Source organism: Telopea speciosissima, chromosome 10 (genome assembly GCF_018873765.1).
Source record: "Telopea speciosissima isolate NSW1024214 ecotype Mountain lineage chromosome 10, Tspe_v1, whole genome shotgun sequence".
NCBI classification, from domain to species: domain Eukaryota; kingdom Viridiplantae; phylum Streptophyta; class Magnoliopsida; order Proteales; family Proteaceae; genus Telopea; species Telopea speciosissima.
This window is the reverse complement of record NC_057925.1, coordinates 21,362,904-21,381,231: the sequence shown is the minus strand read 5'-3', so window position 1 is coordinate 21,381,231 and position 18,328 is coordinate 21,362,904. Positions and strand designations below refer to the sequence as shown.

At 41.3% G+C, this 18,328-nt stretch overlaps 2 protein-coding genes across 2 annotated transcripts; both read right to left on the bottom strand.

Moving 5' to 3' along the window:
• Positions 1-6,708: 6,708 nt before the first annotated feature.
• Positions 6,709-7,867, bottom strand: LOC122641439 (probable calcium-binding protein CML36). The gene is made up of 2 exons (XM_043834674.1): positions 7,752-7,867; positions 6,709-7,715 (listed from the first exon to the last, which is right to left on the bottom strand). The coding sequence occupies exon 2, from the start codon at positions 7,683-7,685 to the stop codon at positions 6,999-7,001; it is 687 nt and encodes a 228-aa protein (XP_043690609.1). The 5' UTR covers positions 7,686-7,715; positions 7,752-7,867; the 3' UTR covers positions 6,709-6,998.
• A 6,296-nt stretch (positions 7,868-14,163) lies between these two features.
• LOC122643423 lies at positions 14,164-14,700 on the bottom strand. Its single transcript, XM_043837045.1, has one exon. It carries the CDS (start codon positions 14,698-14,700, stop codon positions 14,164-14,166), a length of 537 nt encoding a protein of 178 aa, XP_043692980.1.
• Between the last annotated feature and the right edge of the window lie 3,628 nt (positions 14,701-18,328).

Here is an 18,328-nt window from a genome sequence, read left to right as displayed (position 1 = left end):
GGATCAGTTTGATATGTTTCCACAGCCATGGCATAATGGCAGTCCTTTACACTTTACAGCCAGGCCCAAGGCCCAGGACCCAGGACCCAGGACCCAGGACCCAGGAACCAGGTAGCCTTTCTGATGCTGCCCGTCTGCCCGGGTTCATTCAATAATGGTGATCAATGCCAAGAAGAAACCACATGTGAAGATCCGTAGAAACGACAGAGAGAGAGAGAGACCTTTCTCAAAGGACAGAGTAAAGGCCACACGAAACTAAAGGTGTCCCTGTCACGGCCACTAAAAAGTCTAGCCTTCCATATTAAACACTGAATTAAGGAAGCTCCAAAGAAAGTTTCAAAGAAAGTTAAGGGAGTGGAAGAAAACGGATCACAGCTCATCTGCTGCGCGCTGAGTAGAAATTCCACAACTCCATAGTCTCCAACTCTCTCTATACGCAGCAGCAACAGAAGACCTTGGAATAAACGTCAATCCCCCCCCCCCCCACCCAGTCTTTACTCTCTCCATAGAAAGTAGGAGAGAGTGTGTGGTTGGATAGTGTGAGGTCCCCTTTCCAGTTACAAATGCTCTGGTTAAAAGTATTCTCACCAAAGTCCAAACAAGAACGTGTGTAGTTAGATTGTTGCACACATGTAGGGTGGATCGTGCATGCCACCAAACAACACCTCTCAGCTTCACAGTCCACACTCCACTCTAAAGTCCAAACCCTCCATTTTCTTGATTTCTTTTAAGGCTCTCAACCAACCCCAACTCATTCTATAGCTTTTGTGATTAATTTAATTGAAACAAGATTATGAAACATTATCACTGCATGTGATCCCTCTAGCTGCTAACCTATAGCTCAATTCTAGGTGTTCATAATAAAATGGGAAACGGTTCTCTAACCGGCCCAACTCTCTTCTCTTTATATGAAATGACCTTGTTGCCCTCTCATGTGTGATACCATTTTTTATCTATGAGGTCCACTCCTCTATGCCATTTGATAAAGGGAATAAGAATATTGCCAATTGGTGTGTTGTGTATATCCGTCATTCCACGGTCCTAAAAGTCGATTAACCTTTTAGGATTGGTGTGTGATTTATGAAATGACCTCGTTACCCTCTCATGTGTGATACCATTTTTTATTTTTATCTATGAGGTGCACTCCAGTATGCCACTTGATAAAGGGAAGAAGAATGTTGTCTGGTCACGTGGCTCCTGCACCAATGCAAGGGCCAATGAGAGGATGCACAAGACATTAACAACATGGTTTGCACATGGTTTTAGTGCACAATATTGGATCAAGTATCAGTCACCTACAAAACCGATACAATACCAATGCGATAGGCATGGATCAACCATATCAAACAAATCTGTCCCTGAATTCCTTATAAAAATATAGAATTTTTTATTGTTTTACCCCTTGTCTGTACTTTGTCATCGATACAATATCGGGATCACTCGCTTGTAAAATGGATATGTATCGTTCGATACGAGCGATACGATATCGATACCTCAAACCATGATCGACAGACGGAGTTTTTCATTTTGTAAGGGGTAGGGCAGTCATTTCTAGGGGACTTTCTGAGTGCAGGTTACAAGGGACCAGGCAACATTCTTTTTACCCAAAAATAATTAAACCTGGTCTGATTTTTTCCAGGTTTGGTTATTTGGTGGACGACATGGGGTCCACATTTGAATTCAAATTGGTTGACCCGGTTACTGTTTAGGCCTTTTGCCCGGCTAAGTTTTGATGAATATCCATAATTTGATGCTTTTTGTTGTTTAGGTTCATAAGTCATAATCGATCATCCAAACAGTACTAGAAGGAATATTCTAGATTGAGTCTAAATCAAAGAATCGACCTTCACGATGCCCCCTTGCCGAGGGTGGAAAAGTCCATGGTTGTTGCCCCCAAATCTGAAAGTAACTCTGTGGGTAAGGAACCACATCTCACATCTCAGGAGGCAGAAGTCTTGATTTCGACTCTTCTTTCACCCTGGGGCACCTACGCAAGGTACACCATGATTTTCATAGGCCTTGGTCTTTCCTGATCCATGCTAGGTCTTACTATATGTAAGCGTGTCAATTTTGGACTAAAACCGGGAATTTGATCAAAATCGATTCACCCAAATAGCTTATTGGTCTGGTTCTAGATCTATCCATTAGTTATTGGTTTGGTTTCGGATCTATCAATTAAGTTATGGATCTCCTAATTAACGGTTCCATAACCGATAGATCAATTAGGAACCGATGGAATTAGAACAAATTCATATTATAACCCTATATATTATATAATTCTTAAGACTAAAGGTCATTAGAGCTAAGGTCAAACCCTTTAGTCTTTCATTTTCACCGGTACACTTGTATCATATACTATTTTACATAAGATTTGACTATTAATTTAAAGGTCTATTTGAGAATGCTAACACAAGAACATACCTTAAAATAATCTTAACTTATGAGGGTGATGGTGTTCCTACTTATTAATTGAATACAAAAGAAGAGGTAATATGGACTAGTTTTGTGATTTGAGGGGAAAAAAAAATTAGAATGGATTGCATATCTCATGTGAATGAAATTAGTATCTTATTATGATATTATTGAATATTTGTAGCATGTGTTAGAGAATTTTTTTTAATTTATTTTGGGTTGCTTGGAACCGTTTAGGAAGTAGAACCGGCTCACCCATTAGTTAATGGTCCTAGATCTCAGGTTTGGAAGCAATTAGCTTATTGGTCTATTCTAGTCTTGACCCCTTAGGACCAGAATCGTTAAGGAACCAAATTGATAGCCCAAAATCAGACCAATTGACACCCTTGCTATATGGGGCCTATGACTAGGGTTTTAATAATCGATAATCGGATTCAACAATCTGATTATTCAGATTGGAATCAATTAACACCAATCCATTTTTTTTTCTTTGTAATCCATCTTGAATCAAACCGATTCATGGGCCGATTCTCAATTTCTGAGTTGATTCTATTTTCACCACAAAATAATTTAGAACTAGTTGGATCGGACCGATTCAGGTCAATTCAGATCGAAATCTGCTCTAAACCATTCCATCCCCAACTACACTTTTTTAAAACCTGACTATGTCTACTTGATTTCCATGATATCAAAAAAGAAAAAAAATTGGATCACATATTTTTTCTTTTTTAAGAAAAAAAAAAAGATTGCTACATTGCCCTTGTGCAAATTACTTTATACCCTCCTCACATAATAAATAGTGGAACCTCTCTCTTATTTTGACCATGTGGGTCCATGTAAGCCTCATATAAATGACATTATTTTCCAACCCTCTACTGGTTGAAAATTTATCCTCTCAAGTGCGGTGCATTGCCCAGTGCACCACACTTAAGAATCCAACTATCTACCCAATATTTGAGAGAATAAAAAGATGCCACTGCCCATGTTTTTACGATTGGATTCTTAAGTGTGCTGTATTGCCTAGTGCACCACACTTGAGAAGATGAAAATCCCCATTGGTTGATGTGTGCAGATTCCTTCTTATATTGCCCTTGTAGGAAACCCTCTCCCAAATAAATAAAGGAAAGAGTTCTTTGTAGGGGAACGTGACCTCTACACACTTAGGGCAATTGGGAGTGCGTGAAAGATCAATTTTTTTGAGTTAAAATAGGGAAGCAACATCTAACTCAGTTGCTGCAATTCTCTTAATGTATAGCCTATTTAGATATTCATGATGTCCATTACATTCTTGTTTAAGGGTGCAACTTGTTGTCACCAACGTTTGCCCTAAGGAGGTAACATTTCAGAACCTTTCTCTCCTTCCATCTTGCCCTCTCCCATCACCGCCGATTGAGTACTACTGGCATAAGATGGGTAAAATATTTAGTGGCGACTGAAGCGGCTGCCTCATCTCTCTCGCGCCTGAGCTTAGTCTGCTTCATCTGGTTTCTCTTGGTTTTCTTGAACGAAACCCCTTCTCTGCCGGTTGTGCGTGTTATTTCTCTGCCGTTGTGCATGTAATACTTCTTCTCTCCTCTGCTCTGTCCACCATGATCCTTGGAACTACCAATAGCGATGCCAACGACGATGACGACAATCCCACCCCCCTTTCACAGATCATCACCGCCCCGCCTTCCAACCTGCCTCACCATCTCTGAAGCTCCCCATTCTACCTTATCCAGTCTCGGTTCTGTGGCTAGTTGTGGTTTTTAGCCACCGTATCGAGGGGCTTCCAAATAAGAGAGGTTTTTTCCTTCTCTTGGTTTGTATTTTCGCAGGTGTTGGCGTTTCGGGTACGGCTTACACCGTGATTATCGTCGGCTCCGATGCTCCAACCGTTGTTCAACCTTCACCTTACCTTTCCTGTCGCCAGACGAAGCTCCACTCGCCGATCCAACAAATCCTTGCAGTTCTGTTCGAAAGTTCGTTGTGATAGCGTTTCTGGTGGCCCTTTTGCTGTCGATCGAATCTCCACCCGTCGATCCAACAAGTCTGTTTAAAAGTAGGTTGTGGCAGTGTATCGGCATGCATGGACAGTTTAGTGTTGGTTTGCTCGGCACATATGGGCCCCTCTCTTTTGGCACATATGTACATGCGCTTACTTTTAGCTGTATCTACAGTTTTTCTCTAGGGAAGTGGTTGTACACCATCCCCTAGTCTGGATGAACCAGTCAGTGGCATGTGAGACTGGATTAATTTCCTGGTTTTGGATACTGTATATCCATACCTTGTGTTTATCATGCTCTCTATCTGTCTTATGTATTTTATTTTCCTTTGTTTGGCGTTGGACGCGCATGAATGAATAGCCTTCTTTTTTACCCAAAAAAAAAAGAAGATATTCATGATCATTCATATAAATAAAAATAGGGCATGAGATCGAAGCTTGGTCATGTAATCGTTGTATAAACATGAGGGTCAATGAGAACACATGCAAGGACACCAATCTGAATGAGGGTTTTTTTTTTTTTATATTTGAGAAGGGGTTGGATGTAGGAGCCACGCAATCATACATTGTGTTTTTTCAATAATAATAATATAGGAGATAGAAAACTCATTTTATGTGAAGCAAAAGAGGGTACCCAGTAAACTGAAGGTCTCATTTTTCCACAAAATGCCCAAATTTCCTTGGACATTTTTTTTGGGTAACATTCTAGTATTACATTCCTGTGTTTTCCTGGTTTTTTAATACTCATTCTACATTCTCGTATCTCTAGGCTACTTAAAACAATAAAAGACACTTTACCAAAAAAAATAAATAAAAGACATAATATTATAAAAATAACACAAGATTCCACACATATTATATTACGCTTATAGTGGCGTATAATGACTGGAACATTATCTTTTGATGATTAATAAAAGGAAACAACAAAACAATATTCAGACGTGCTAATCCCACACGCTCGTGGAAAATTACAAACACTGTGGGCACACTTTCACCATTTATTCAACCTATGTGCGCACTTCCAAGTGAGAGAGTGAGAGAGAGAGAGAGAGAGAGAGAGAGAGAGAGAGAGAAAAGGACCCACAAAGGGGTGTTAATCGGTTCGGTTTTAGTTAATTGATTTGATTTCAATTCATAGTAGAAATTAGAATCACACCATTTCATAAATAGTTTCAATTTCTCAAATTCAAATCATTTAATAAATTTTTTCGGTTAAATAGTTTAAAAATGTTTTCAATTAAATGATTTTATCGGTTTTAGTTTCGATTTTGTTGTCGATCCACGTTAGTAATTTTGGACTCAATTGGAAGCGCATTGAGCACGGCCTCCGTGCCTAGACATAGGGCCACGTAAAATGACTGTCGTGCCCTCATGGAAAGGCAGAAATACCTAAGTGTACGATGATCATTTCAAACAGTTCTATGTTTGGGCACATGATCCATGCATTGTATGCGACTAGATGGATCTTTATCCTCTCAATTTGCCTGCCCCTCAATTTCCTCAATTCCCTCTAATATGGGGTGAAAATGATCACCCTACCCCCTGCCCAAATACACTGCCCGGGGTGGGGTCCATCTCCCTCTATTAGAGGGAATTGAGGAAATTGACGGACAGACAAATTGAGGTGATATTTTTCTGCAACCAGATAGCATTCTCTTTCCCTTAAATTAATTTATATGATGTAAATCCACTACAAAACGCTAAAATTCATATGGGCAAGAAAATGCTAACCCTTAAATTAATTTACATGATGTAAATCCATTACAAAACACTAAAAATCATATGGGCGATAGAATGCAAATCAATCGTGTAACCCTTGCACCAGTGCGAAGACCAATAAGAATGCAAACAAAGACATTGGTTTGAGAGGGATTTTCAGTTTTACTGGGGGGCTGACAGTCTTTTTGCATTCCGTATATGGTTGCAAAAACACGTCATCAACACGACCTGGCAGCGTTCTTTTTTCCAAATCATATATAGAATGCTAGGAGTAATCAGTTTTTTAATTCGTTAACTAAGTATAATAGCTACAAAATATACAAGTTATATTCCATTTTAATCGGTTCAAAGCCACTGGTTAATCAATTTAAAATCGAAACGATTAGTTTAACAAATAATTTTCTTTTTAAAAATCAAAATCAAACCAATTAGTAAAAGATTTATCGGTTACAATATAAATGATTTAAATGGTTTGATTCGATTTCGGTAAACAGTTTACGATTGCTAGCTACCCATGGTCCACCTTCACCGAACATGGAAGAATAAACAATCTTAGGTTGGAGAGAGAAAGAGAGAGAGAATCCCATACTTCCATTGATAATTTGTTTAATTAAAATGATAACTCATATATGTATATATACGGCAAGGAAGTCATGGAAGGAAGGTAGAGAACATACACAGGCCTTTTTCGGCAAAATCCTACTGAACGATCGGATCGAAACCAATCGAACGGCCAACTGCGATCGTTCATTTAAAAGATCTTATACTGTGTACACCCAAACCCAACCTATTAACATAACAACCAAATCACCACAAAAACAAAAGGGGAACAAAAAGAAATTCGACGATAACGGGATTCGATTCCTCGTCTTCATCATCATCATCAACATCTCTGCTGTTCCATCATCCGCGAGAAATCGTCGAAACACACAAAACCATCTCCATTGGTATCAACACCATCGATCATACGCCTGCAATCCTCTAACGTGCACCGGTCGTCCCCAATAGCCAGGAATCCCTTCAACAGCTCCTCCGCCGAGATCTTTCCGTCACGGTCAGCGTCAAAGAAGTTGAAAGCATCGTGCAGCTCGGAGCCACAAGCTGGGCCGAAAACCGAGCTGATGGCGCCGAACTCTTCCAAGGAAATACAACCATCCCCATCCCGATCGATGTCCATCAACATCATTGACAGCTCCTCCTCGCTCTCCGGCGCCATGCCGAGCCGAACCAGCAGCGCCTCCAGGTCATGCTTTGTTATCTTTCCGTCACCGTCTCTGTCGACGAGCTTAAAGGACTGAACCAGCTCAACGGTCGTATCGACCGGTAAATCGGACCAATCTCCCGATACATGTTGTTGTGTGTGAGAAGGAAGAACACTAGTTGGTGTACCTGGACCACCACCACCACCACCACCACCACCGCCTTCTTTGAGGTGGGTCGATGAGGATGAATCTGACGAAGAAGTAGAAGAAGACGAGATGCCTGAGTTGAACGATAGAGGGTCCGACCGGGATATCGATCGGCTCTTCTTGGACACGGACCGGAAGAGGCTTTTTGGGATGAATTTCATGGCGGAAGCCAGAATGTGAAGAAGAAGAAGAAGAGAGCGGAAACGAAGGAGAAGCAAGGGACACAACGAAGAAGAAGAAGAAGAAGAAGAAGAAGAAGAAATTTCTGAGAGGAAAGAGGGGGGATGGAGCGGTTGTTAAATGGGTGTGTTGAGAGTGCCATAGTGAGCTTCCAGGAAGCTTCGCTCTTTCCCCGCCCTTTTATTTCGGTTTTAATTTTGGGATTTTCGTTTACTCCATTTGGGTGAGATGAGATAAGTGATAAGACTGAAAGACTTTTAATAACTTAAAGGGGAAAAAACCTGGTCTGAATCCAGACTCCAGATTCCCAAGAATAGCTCTGATCACATCACGAGCCGCTGAGCTCACTAGCTTATCATATCAAATGGTGTGAACTGAAGGAAATATAAGGGGTAATCATGTAAATTGTAATTTTACTTATGTAATTTTTTTTTTTCTGTTTTGAGAAAAAATTCCCAAACGGTGTGGGTTACACCTAGACACAGAAATGAGCAAAATGATCACCCCACCCTCATAAAATACGGAAATGTTGATCCTAATGATGCTCCCACGCGTTTCCAACACATGGCCAAGCTCCTAGACATGTTTTAGTAATTGATTTCAATATTGGTCTTTGCTTTGATCAATTTGTATCAGTCCGGTTTATCCCTATTTTTTTTCGAAAGAATTGGATTTTTTTTTATATTTTTATCTTTGTTCGTACTGATTCACCGAGACGAACTCGACTAAAAATCGATATCAATCTCCACCAATCCCGATACAAATCGGTATTGAGCTCCACTGATCCCGATATGAATCGATCGATCCAATATCGATTCTTAAAACCATGGTAACCGAAAAGTAACAATGGAAGAAAATCCTGGGAAATTAATTTTATGTGGAAAAGGTAGTTATGAACCCTTTAAATATAATTTCTCTCATTTAATGCTTTCTTTGATTTTTAATTTTTAATCTTTAATCTTGTCTAACCGCCCAAATGAGAGTTAAAGGTGAACATTTTTTTTTTTGTGGGTAAAGAGAGTCCAACCTGTGACCTTTAAATACAAAGTGTTTGTTTTGGAAATACAACCGTTATCTACCACTTCTCTTGTAAGGTTTGAAAAACCAATTTGGGAAATCAAAGCAAGACCCAACCGTGAAGGAGGTGTTTGATTCTAGTTGGACGTAATTGACCAATTTTATGTAGTTTTAGAAAAAAAAAATTAAATTAATGTGAGTATTGAACCATTTCTCTTTCGTAACCCCTACTTCTCAACAACAAAAGAGAAATGAATACATTTGGGGGAAATGATGGGTAATTACTTCCTACCTCTCCCTAGTTAGTTGATGTCATTATGATTTTTGGCTTCTTACCAAAAAAAAAAAAAAAATTATGATTTTTGGCTTCTGCTATGGTTTAAATTTAGGGAGAAAAAATGATCGAAAAATGATCACCATGCTTTCATAGAAAGGTGGAATTTCTTGAGAGTGCGGCGATGATTTCACCCGCACTTATGTCTGGGCATAGGGGCAGTATACCGCACGCATCCAGGTAGCGTTCTCTTTCCCTTAAATTTATTATTTAAAAAAAAAAATCACCATGACACGTGTTAAATGTGTATGACTGCAATTGGCAGCAGTTTGGTTTTCATTGAGAACGTAAGAGATTAAATACAAAATGCAACGATCTAATCTTTACAAGGCTGTCTGCCTAATCTATTGTCTAAGGAAGGAATGTACATGGATGGAAAGATATACAACTAATTGATTGATTGAAGAATCAATCAATTACAACTCATTTAGGAAGTGGTTGGATATCGTAAGGATGAGTGATTGGCGTGAATTATCACGTTTAAGTCTCCCCCTCAAGATGGTGCGTGAATATTTTGAATGCCCATCTTAGATGTTAAGTATTGAAACTGCTCTCGGCCAAGAGATTTAGTGAAGATGTCTGCTAGTTGAAGAGCACTTGAGATATTGGTGGGGCAAATAAAATCCTGCTGTTGTTTTTCCTGAATGATATAACAATCAATTTCGATGTGTTTGGTTCGTTCATGAAAAACTGGGTTTGCCGCAATGTGGAGGGCTGCTTGATTGTCACAATGAAGAGGCACTGCCTTGGTGAAAGGAAGCCCAATATCACGCATTAAATAAGACATCCATGTGAGTTCACAAGTGGCGACAACCATTGCACGATATTCGGCCTCTGCCGAAGAACGGGACACAATATGCTGCTTCTTTGTTTTTCAAGAGATGGGACTAGAACCAAGAAGAGCGCAATAGCCAGTCGTGGACCGCCGTGTTATGGGACAACTTGCCCAGTCAGAATCACAATATGCATGAGGCTCTAATGTAGAATAAGAGGAAAAAAATAGACCTTGACCGGGAGTAGCCTTGAGGAAACGTAAAAAGGCGATGAACGACATCAAGGTGAGGCTAGTGCAATTGATGCATGAACTGGCTAAGGATATTGACTGTGTGCATAATATCCGATCGAGTGACTGTGAGATATATGAGACGACCCACCAGATTGCTCTAAGAAGATGGATCAGTCAATATAGCACCCATCGAACCAGTGAATCGAATGTTCTGTCTCATAGGTGTCGGCAGGGCGTGAACCAATGAGTCCATAATTCGCAAGAATGTCCAACACATACTTACGTTGACATAAGTAAAGAACTTTGTTGGACCGTGCCACTTCTATGCCCATAAAATATTTTAATGGCCCAAGGTCTTTGATGTGAAACCGTTGATGCAAGAAATCCTTAACATTGGATATAAGTGAATTATTATAACCAATGAGAACAATGTCGTCCACATATAAAAGAACATAAACCGAATCATTCCGACAGTGGAGAATAAACAACGAATGATCGGCCTGAGAATGTGTGAAACCGAAGTCAAGTAAGGCCTGAGAAAATTTGGCAAACCACTGTCGTGATGCCTGTTTGAGTCCATACAAGGATTTATGGAGTTGGCAGACCATGTTCTCCCCCTTACGCCAATAACCGAGGGGAGGAGTCACGTAAACTTCCTCATCGAGATCACCATGGAGGAAGGCATTGGCGACGTCCATTTGATGTAAGGACTAGCCACGGGCCACTGCTATAGCAAGTGACATGTACTGTGACCAGCTTGGCCATGGGTGCTAATGTATCGCGGTAATCAATTCCTTGGATTTGAGTGTACCCTTTGGCGACAAGCCGGGCCTTACACCGTTCAATCGTTCCATCAGATTTTTGCTTGATGTGGTAGACCCATTTGGACCCAATCGGGTGCTTGCCCGGTGACTATGGGATAAGAGACCATGTGTTATTTGTAGAGAGGGCTACGATCTCAACCTGCATTGCATCGCGCCAGTTCTTTGATTTTATGGCCTTAGAAAAGGTAGTAGGCTCAACTTCAATGGAAATAGAAGTCAAAAAAGAAAGATGAGATGGTGAGAACTGATTATAAGAAAGAAAATTTGCCATGGGATCAGATGTACCTGAACCATCATTCGATGAAGACATTTGGGATGGAGTAAGAGAACATTGGTAGTCTTTGAGATAACATGGAGGTTGTCGCATCCGTTGGGGTCGATAAACGCATGTGCTTTGCCAATGGACATACGGTACAGTTCATTTATTTGATATTGAAATCTTAGAGTCCAAAAAATGCAATTTAGAAGATAAACTAGGACCAGGATGGCCTAAGCGCCAGTGCCATAAGTCAAAATGAGAACCAAAGGTGGTGTTTGAAACAAAGGTGTAAGGATGCGGCGACCCCAAGAAGTAGAGACTACCATGCCTCTTACCCATCGCAAAACTCTTCATTATTTGAGGGTCCTGAAATACACAAGAATCAGATGTGAATGTGACAATACAAAGGGATGTAAAAGTGAGCTTACTAATGGATAAGAGATTGTATTTAAAAGAAGGCACATAGAGGACATTGTCAAGCATGAGAGTGGAAAAAAGAGGAACGGTGCCAATAATTTCAATAGCAATGTGAGTACCATTGGGTAATGTAAGTGGAATGTAAGTGGAAAAGGTGGGTTGGGGTGTATATGAGTGGAAAACAATATATATCAAGGTATGTGGTCGGTGGCGTCAGAGTCAATGATCCAAGTAGTGGGAGAAGAAAAATTGAGACAATGAGATATACCTGCAAGGTTGGCCGATGGGTGATTACCAGGAGCGATTAATGCTAGTAGCTGCTGAATCTAGTCAGCACTGAGAGTGGGAGAAGAACTAAGAGCGGTGGCTGCAACGGATGGTGTAGGGACCGATGAAACTTGACTTGAATTTTTGCCTTTGCCTTGGGCTGACCATCCCTTAAGAAAACCATGTTTTTCATAGCAACGTGACTCGGAATGTCCAGCCTTATCACAATAAGTGCAATGATATGTCGGCTTAAAAGAAGAATTGTTGCTGCGTGAAGAATTGGATTGGTGCACAGGAGCCAATGAAGCCATGGTGTGAGGACAATGGCCGCGTTGGCGAGGGTTCGCCACTTGTCCTCCACCTCATCCCTCTTGTTGGGGGGAAGAGAGAGATGGGAGACAGAGGTGAAACATATGTAGGCGAGTCACCACCTAGAGGAGGGTTTAGGACCCAAAATTGTAATGTAATGACTCTCATGCGATGCCCATTGGGGACAAATGGTCCGTTGGTCTGGGTACGGATCAAGTTACGGTCCAGGGAAGGTGTTAGGCACCCCAGTTCGTCCGAACTTGTCGGTCTTTCTATTGCTAGGCATAGGTAATGATTTAACATGCTTTTGGAGAGAATGCAGAGTACGAGAATCATAAAGAAATAAAGTATAACAATGAGAAAGAATGACATACCCGAAGGTTCGGCTGCAAGGCAAGGGTTAGTATACAGGAATGTAAAAAGGAAATAATGAGAGACTCAAATCCTAAATAAACCTAAACATGATTGACACTAGGCTAAGCATGGTAGTACACTGGATACACGTATGTGAAAATGGTGACTCAATACATGTGCATGGTGAAGCATAGAAATTGAAAATAAAATATAAAAACATACGTGCATGGCATGTGAAGGAACTAGTGAGAACGAATGCATGGAGGAGTCTTATAATATGAGGGATGGGGATCATGTGAAAAGATGCATGCATGCTAAAAGATGAGGTACAATATAAGAAAAAATAAAGATAAAGAAAGAAAAGAGGTGTGATCACCATCTTGAAAGATGGGATCACACTTCCTTGGGAGATGCAAGACAGAAGTTAAGCGGAAAATGACACGTATTAAATAGAATTAAGAGGCCAAGGGGGACTTACCTAGTTAAATGAAACCAATGGTGTGGAGGTTTCCCTTTCGTAACTCATAAGATTTGTATGTAGAGCAAGTATCGCCGCTTGTAGGAAGGCTTCTCTTGTCTCTTTGTAAGCGAACACTTCGTTATCAAACAGAGATTACCAGATTGGTGCCTCCAAGCCTTGATCTTGAAGTCTCAAGTAGGATTGTAGTCCTCAAGAGGTGAAGGGAGTGGTATGTTAGTGATAGGCTTCAAAGCTCTTGAATGTCTATTAAGTATAGGTGTAAGGGAGCACTGTCTCTAAATTGGGGACTAGGCAAAGCTCATAGAAGGTGCGTGTAAGGTTCATGTAATCCTCCTTAATATGAGAGGGGGTGTATTTATAAATGTAGAGGGGTGTGTGCAGTCCCAAATTTGTGTAGGTATAGCTGGGTTGATCCGAATCATCCATATAGGGGGTCTTTGCATCGAAAGTGGATGTAAAGTCAAGGTAAGGGCCAATGGATGGGTGGCATGTGTTTTATTGCCTTAGGGAAGGTTTCTTGGGGGCCTAAGGAAGCCATCGAAATGAGGTGGGATTGACATAGACTGAGTCGATGAACAGGACTCGACATTGAGGGTTGGTGTTTGGCTGTTGAATTTCATTGTCTGAATGTTTAAGTAGGATAGAAAGTAGAGATGTTTTGTCTAACAGTGAAAGGACATGGCTCAATGTTGATGGAAGGTGGGTTTAGTGTTGACTCGGGGCCTTTGAGTGTCGATCTGGGTTCCAGTGTCGACAGGCATGGTTTGGGCTGGGCCAGACTGGTTCCAAGGGGTCTGGGTCAGGGCTAGCCTTTTCGGGGGTTCTTGGAGGGCTTGGTGGCTCTAAATTGGGCTTTGACAAGGGGAATGGAAAATCGATAGATGGATCTAGGCAGCGCACACCGACGGTACATCCACAGACACACCGATTCTAGGCCTTGTAGGGTACTCAGCATCGTTATGAAAAACCTCCGGGGGGAAAGACAAACTTAGGTATCTACACATGGCTGCCTGATTGAGGGTCGGAGTCTGAGATATGTGCAAAGAGCATTGCCTTTCCTCCTGCAATAATAAAGAATAAGCCTTGGAAACCGATGGGAGTGGGTCCATAAGTAATATTTGACTTTGCACTGCAACATAGGACTCATTGAGGCCTTGAAGAAAGTCCATGAGATGGTCATCCGTGAAGAGTTCAGCAAAGGTTTCCACAGCACAACATGTACATGACGGCAAGGTGCGATAGGAAAGATAGTTCATCATGATAACCGTTCAGTGTGTTATAATAGGCTGAAAGAGAGTCTATTCCTTGAACGTGGGTGGAGATGGCCCTTCGGATTTCAAAAATGTGAGGTGCATTGTGCTGTGAGAAACGATCATGGAGGTCCAGCCATATATCACGAGCAGTTTCAATCCAAAGAAGACTGGGGGAGATTGATGGAATAGTTGAGTGAACCAACCATGACTGAAGCATGCTATTGCATCTGATCCAGTATGGTAAATTAGGGGATGTTGATGTAGGCTTGGTGAGGGTGCCATTAACAAAAACAATTTTATTTTTGGCCTCAAGAGCCATCAACATAGAACGATGCCATGTGGGGTAATTGTCACCATTAAGCGTAGGAGTGATAAGAGCGGCACCTGGTTGAGCTGATGGATGAAGATAATAAGGTGAAGAAACCACCAGAGGCGGATTGCTGGAAGAATCAATTGCAGGGGGATCGTTAGGCATGACCGAAATCCCAAGAAAAACTCCTAAACTGATACCATATTAAACGTGTATGACTGCAATTTGCAGTAGCTTGGTCTATTGAGAAAGTAAGAGATTAAATACAAAAAATGCAGCTAACGATCTAATCTTTACAAGGCTGTCATCCTAATCTATCGTCTAAGGAAGGAATGTCCATGGATGGAAAGATATACAACTAATTGACTGATGGTTCTTCCATTAATCCATGGCAAGATTATTGGATTCCCAATTGGACACCTTCTGATGCATCATTATGCCGCCCCAACAAAAGTGTGTCAACTTATAAATGATACTACAAAGATGTGGAAATAAGAGCTGATCTTTTACTAGTGGCCTTTGGATTTTGTGTTGTAGATTTTGGCCATACCTATCCCTTTTAGATGCCTACGATGGACAGATTCATCTGGCTTCCTACAATTAATGGTATTTTCAAAGTAGCATCAGCATATCGGCTGGAATTATAAAAGAATTTAAAACCAGTGAATTCAATTTGGCTAAAGCTATGGCATATACCAACTGTTCCCAAGGTGAAAATTTTCCTTTGGAAACTGCTTTTGGACCGCCTTCCTATGACAGATCTCCTTTGCAGTTGGGGTTTAAATTTACCTCAGACATGCTCAGTTTGTACATCTAGGATTTTAAATCCATACCACCTCTTCCTCCGATGCTCTCGGGCGAACTCCTTGTGGGGAAGAATCAATCTACGAGATTTTGCTCTATCAGTTGATATAAGGGAGGGAGTGATACAAGCTATTCATTTTGCATCTAAACCTAAAGACTCTCACACTTTGGCTTGGATTGCAAGCCTCCTTTGGCATATTTGGACTTCGTATATGGGTCATGCCCACGGAGATGATCCTCAAAGTAATTCCCTCAATTGCCTTTAAAGCCATATCCTTTGCTCAAGGTTTCCTTGATCTAGGAAATGATATTTCATTGGAGTCATCACAAATGAAAATCCGCTAGTCACCTCCTCCTATGGGTTTCATCAAGATTAATGTTGATGGAGCTAGTCAAGGCAACCCTAGTCCAGCTGGTATTGGTAGTGTGGGAAGAGACCACCTTGGAAACTTCATCTTTGGTTTTTCGGTTGGTATAGGTGTGCTCACTCGATGATTGCTGAAATGTTGGCTATTAGACAAGCTCTGATCATGGCGGTGTTGAGAGGCTACCAAAGGATTATTTTAGAGAGTGATGACCTCCTGGTTAGCAATACTCTTTTAAGGAAGAATCACTCAATACCTTGGCGCCTTCAACATTTATTTTCTGATTGCCTCCTTGCGTCTTGTATTCAACAAGTTAAATTCGCTCATATGCTTCATGAAGGAAATTTTGTGGCTGATGCATTAGCAATGCTACAGACACTGAATTTTGTCACCCCCCGACGATGATGACAACAGGACACGGACAGACATCGGTATCTCTCTCAAGAAGGACTCTTGTCCCTACATCTAAACCAAATCACCCTAACATCCCTAAAATGACTTATAAGACCCTTTTACCAAATGCTGAAGGAGGTACTGCTCACCCTCCCCCACTACGGCGGTCCCGCTAGCCGATTAGCAGGCCGTGGGGGTCTAGGGGGGCAGGCAACCCCCCTGCGGGGGGTGTAGGGGGGCGGAGCCCCCCGACAGAAAATTTTTTGAAGAGTCAGAAGGGAGCCAAAAACTCAAAAAATAAGGAAAAATGACACTGCGCCCCCACGGCTCCGTGGACTCCTTCCCACGGCACCGTGGGGATGTGTACCGGATTTCTATGGCACCATGAGGGGGTGTGACATCAGCTTGCTGATGTCACCTACGGCGCCGTGGAAAAGTCCCCCACGGCACCGTGGAGGACTTATCTGGCCAGGAGAGAGAGGGGACCCCTCCCTATAAATAGGAGAGTCCCCCTACCCCAAAAGACAAGCTTTTCTCGGGTAAGGAGACCCTCTAGGGCTCGTTTTGCCCCCTTTTCACCCTTTTTTCCTCCATCTTTCCCTCTTGAGTATGTGAGTGAGTGCAGTTCTTCGACTTGGGTAGATCCTTCGATTACCCATCCAAGCATTGAGCGATTCTGCTCTTGGGTATTGTTATCCCATCAGTGTACGGATAACGGAAAACCCCCCTGACAGCCGTTATTCTGTCTGTATACAGATAACGAGAATCTCTTATATAGCCGTTACTCTGCCCGAAGTCTGAGTAACAAAATTCATCTCGTATAGCCTCATTCTGTCCGACAAGAGAGAGACAAGTCGATCGTCCGTCTCCACCTGAGCCGTGGGACATCACATATTTCGCCCTTGGTGCACTTTCATTTATTTCTTGTATTTCTAGACAGGTATCTGTCTCTTTCCCTTTCATTATTTTTAGCATAATGTAGACAATTAAAGCAACTCGTTTAGTGTACATAATAAATGATTTTCTCTTCCTTTGTCAAGATTAGTGTATCATAACTTAGTCTTACATGTTAGTATAAGATATATCATCAAGGGAGAATATTCAAAAACCAGCATCTAGTAGAAAGATCGGTTTATCCGGGCGAGGTGGGTGCCTAACACATTTCCACCCTCGTAACCTGACTACTTACCCTGAATCTCTGACCAGACCATGTGGAATCACGTAGCCCTTTCCGCTAACCCCGGATGGAGCTACACCCATTGGGTCCTAGGCCCTAATCCTAGGTGGCGACTCCATTCCTTTATAAAGCATGATCCCAATCCCCATGATGATATATCGGAATGATACGCTGTTATTCATCGAAGCCAATCCTTGTCGCCATAAGACTGAGGAACCCTCGTCCCGAGGACCACGGTACTTACAAATGGCTAGTGTGAATTTGTCTGGCTTAGCAATTTGGGATTCTCCTCCTTTTCTGTTGCTTTCTTATTTTATGATGCTTCTTGTATTTGCCTCCCTAGAGGCTTTATTCAATAAATTTTCTTTGCACCCAAAAAAAAAAAAACCTATGATGTAGGAATGTATGTTTACAGCTATTTTGGAAGGCAATAAAAGAAAAAAATTTAAAAAAATTAAAATTGAGGAGAGAAAAACACACAGCGCCTATTGGCCTTCCATTGGAAAGTACAACTTGTAGGAGTGTTGCACTTCAAATTTTGGAAATTACTTGTTCAATTCAGAATTCAATACATATTTCATGGTTATGGGGGATATTGGGATGGCTTTCTTCCATGATATTGGGGGCTTTCCCATATCTTATAATGAGCTAAAATTATCACCTCTTCAAGCTATGTTTGGATGCCAAGGAAAGAAAGAAATAGATGATGCAATAATTGATTTGGCTCCTTATATTAGAAACAATTTAAGAGTTTCTCGTGTTAACAGAAAAAATAAAAGTGGCGGGGGAGGGAGAAATAAATTCACAAGGGAGAATGGTTATTGTGTGAGAACGTGGCACTTGCACTAAGACATAGGAGGTGGTAAAATATTCGCTCTGCCCCCATGAAATACAAAATAAACACCCCACTTGATGCTTCCGCGCATGTGCATGTGCTTCAATTTTGCTTCATGCTTTCATTAATGTTTTTTTATGTTTTAATAATGTTTTTACCATTGTCTTGCTTTCCAAGTGTTTTCCCTATTTTCAATTACTTCATGGGATTTTTTAGGTT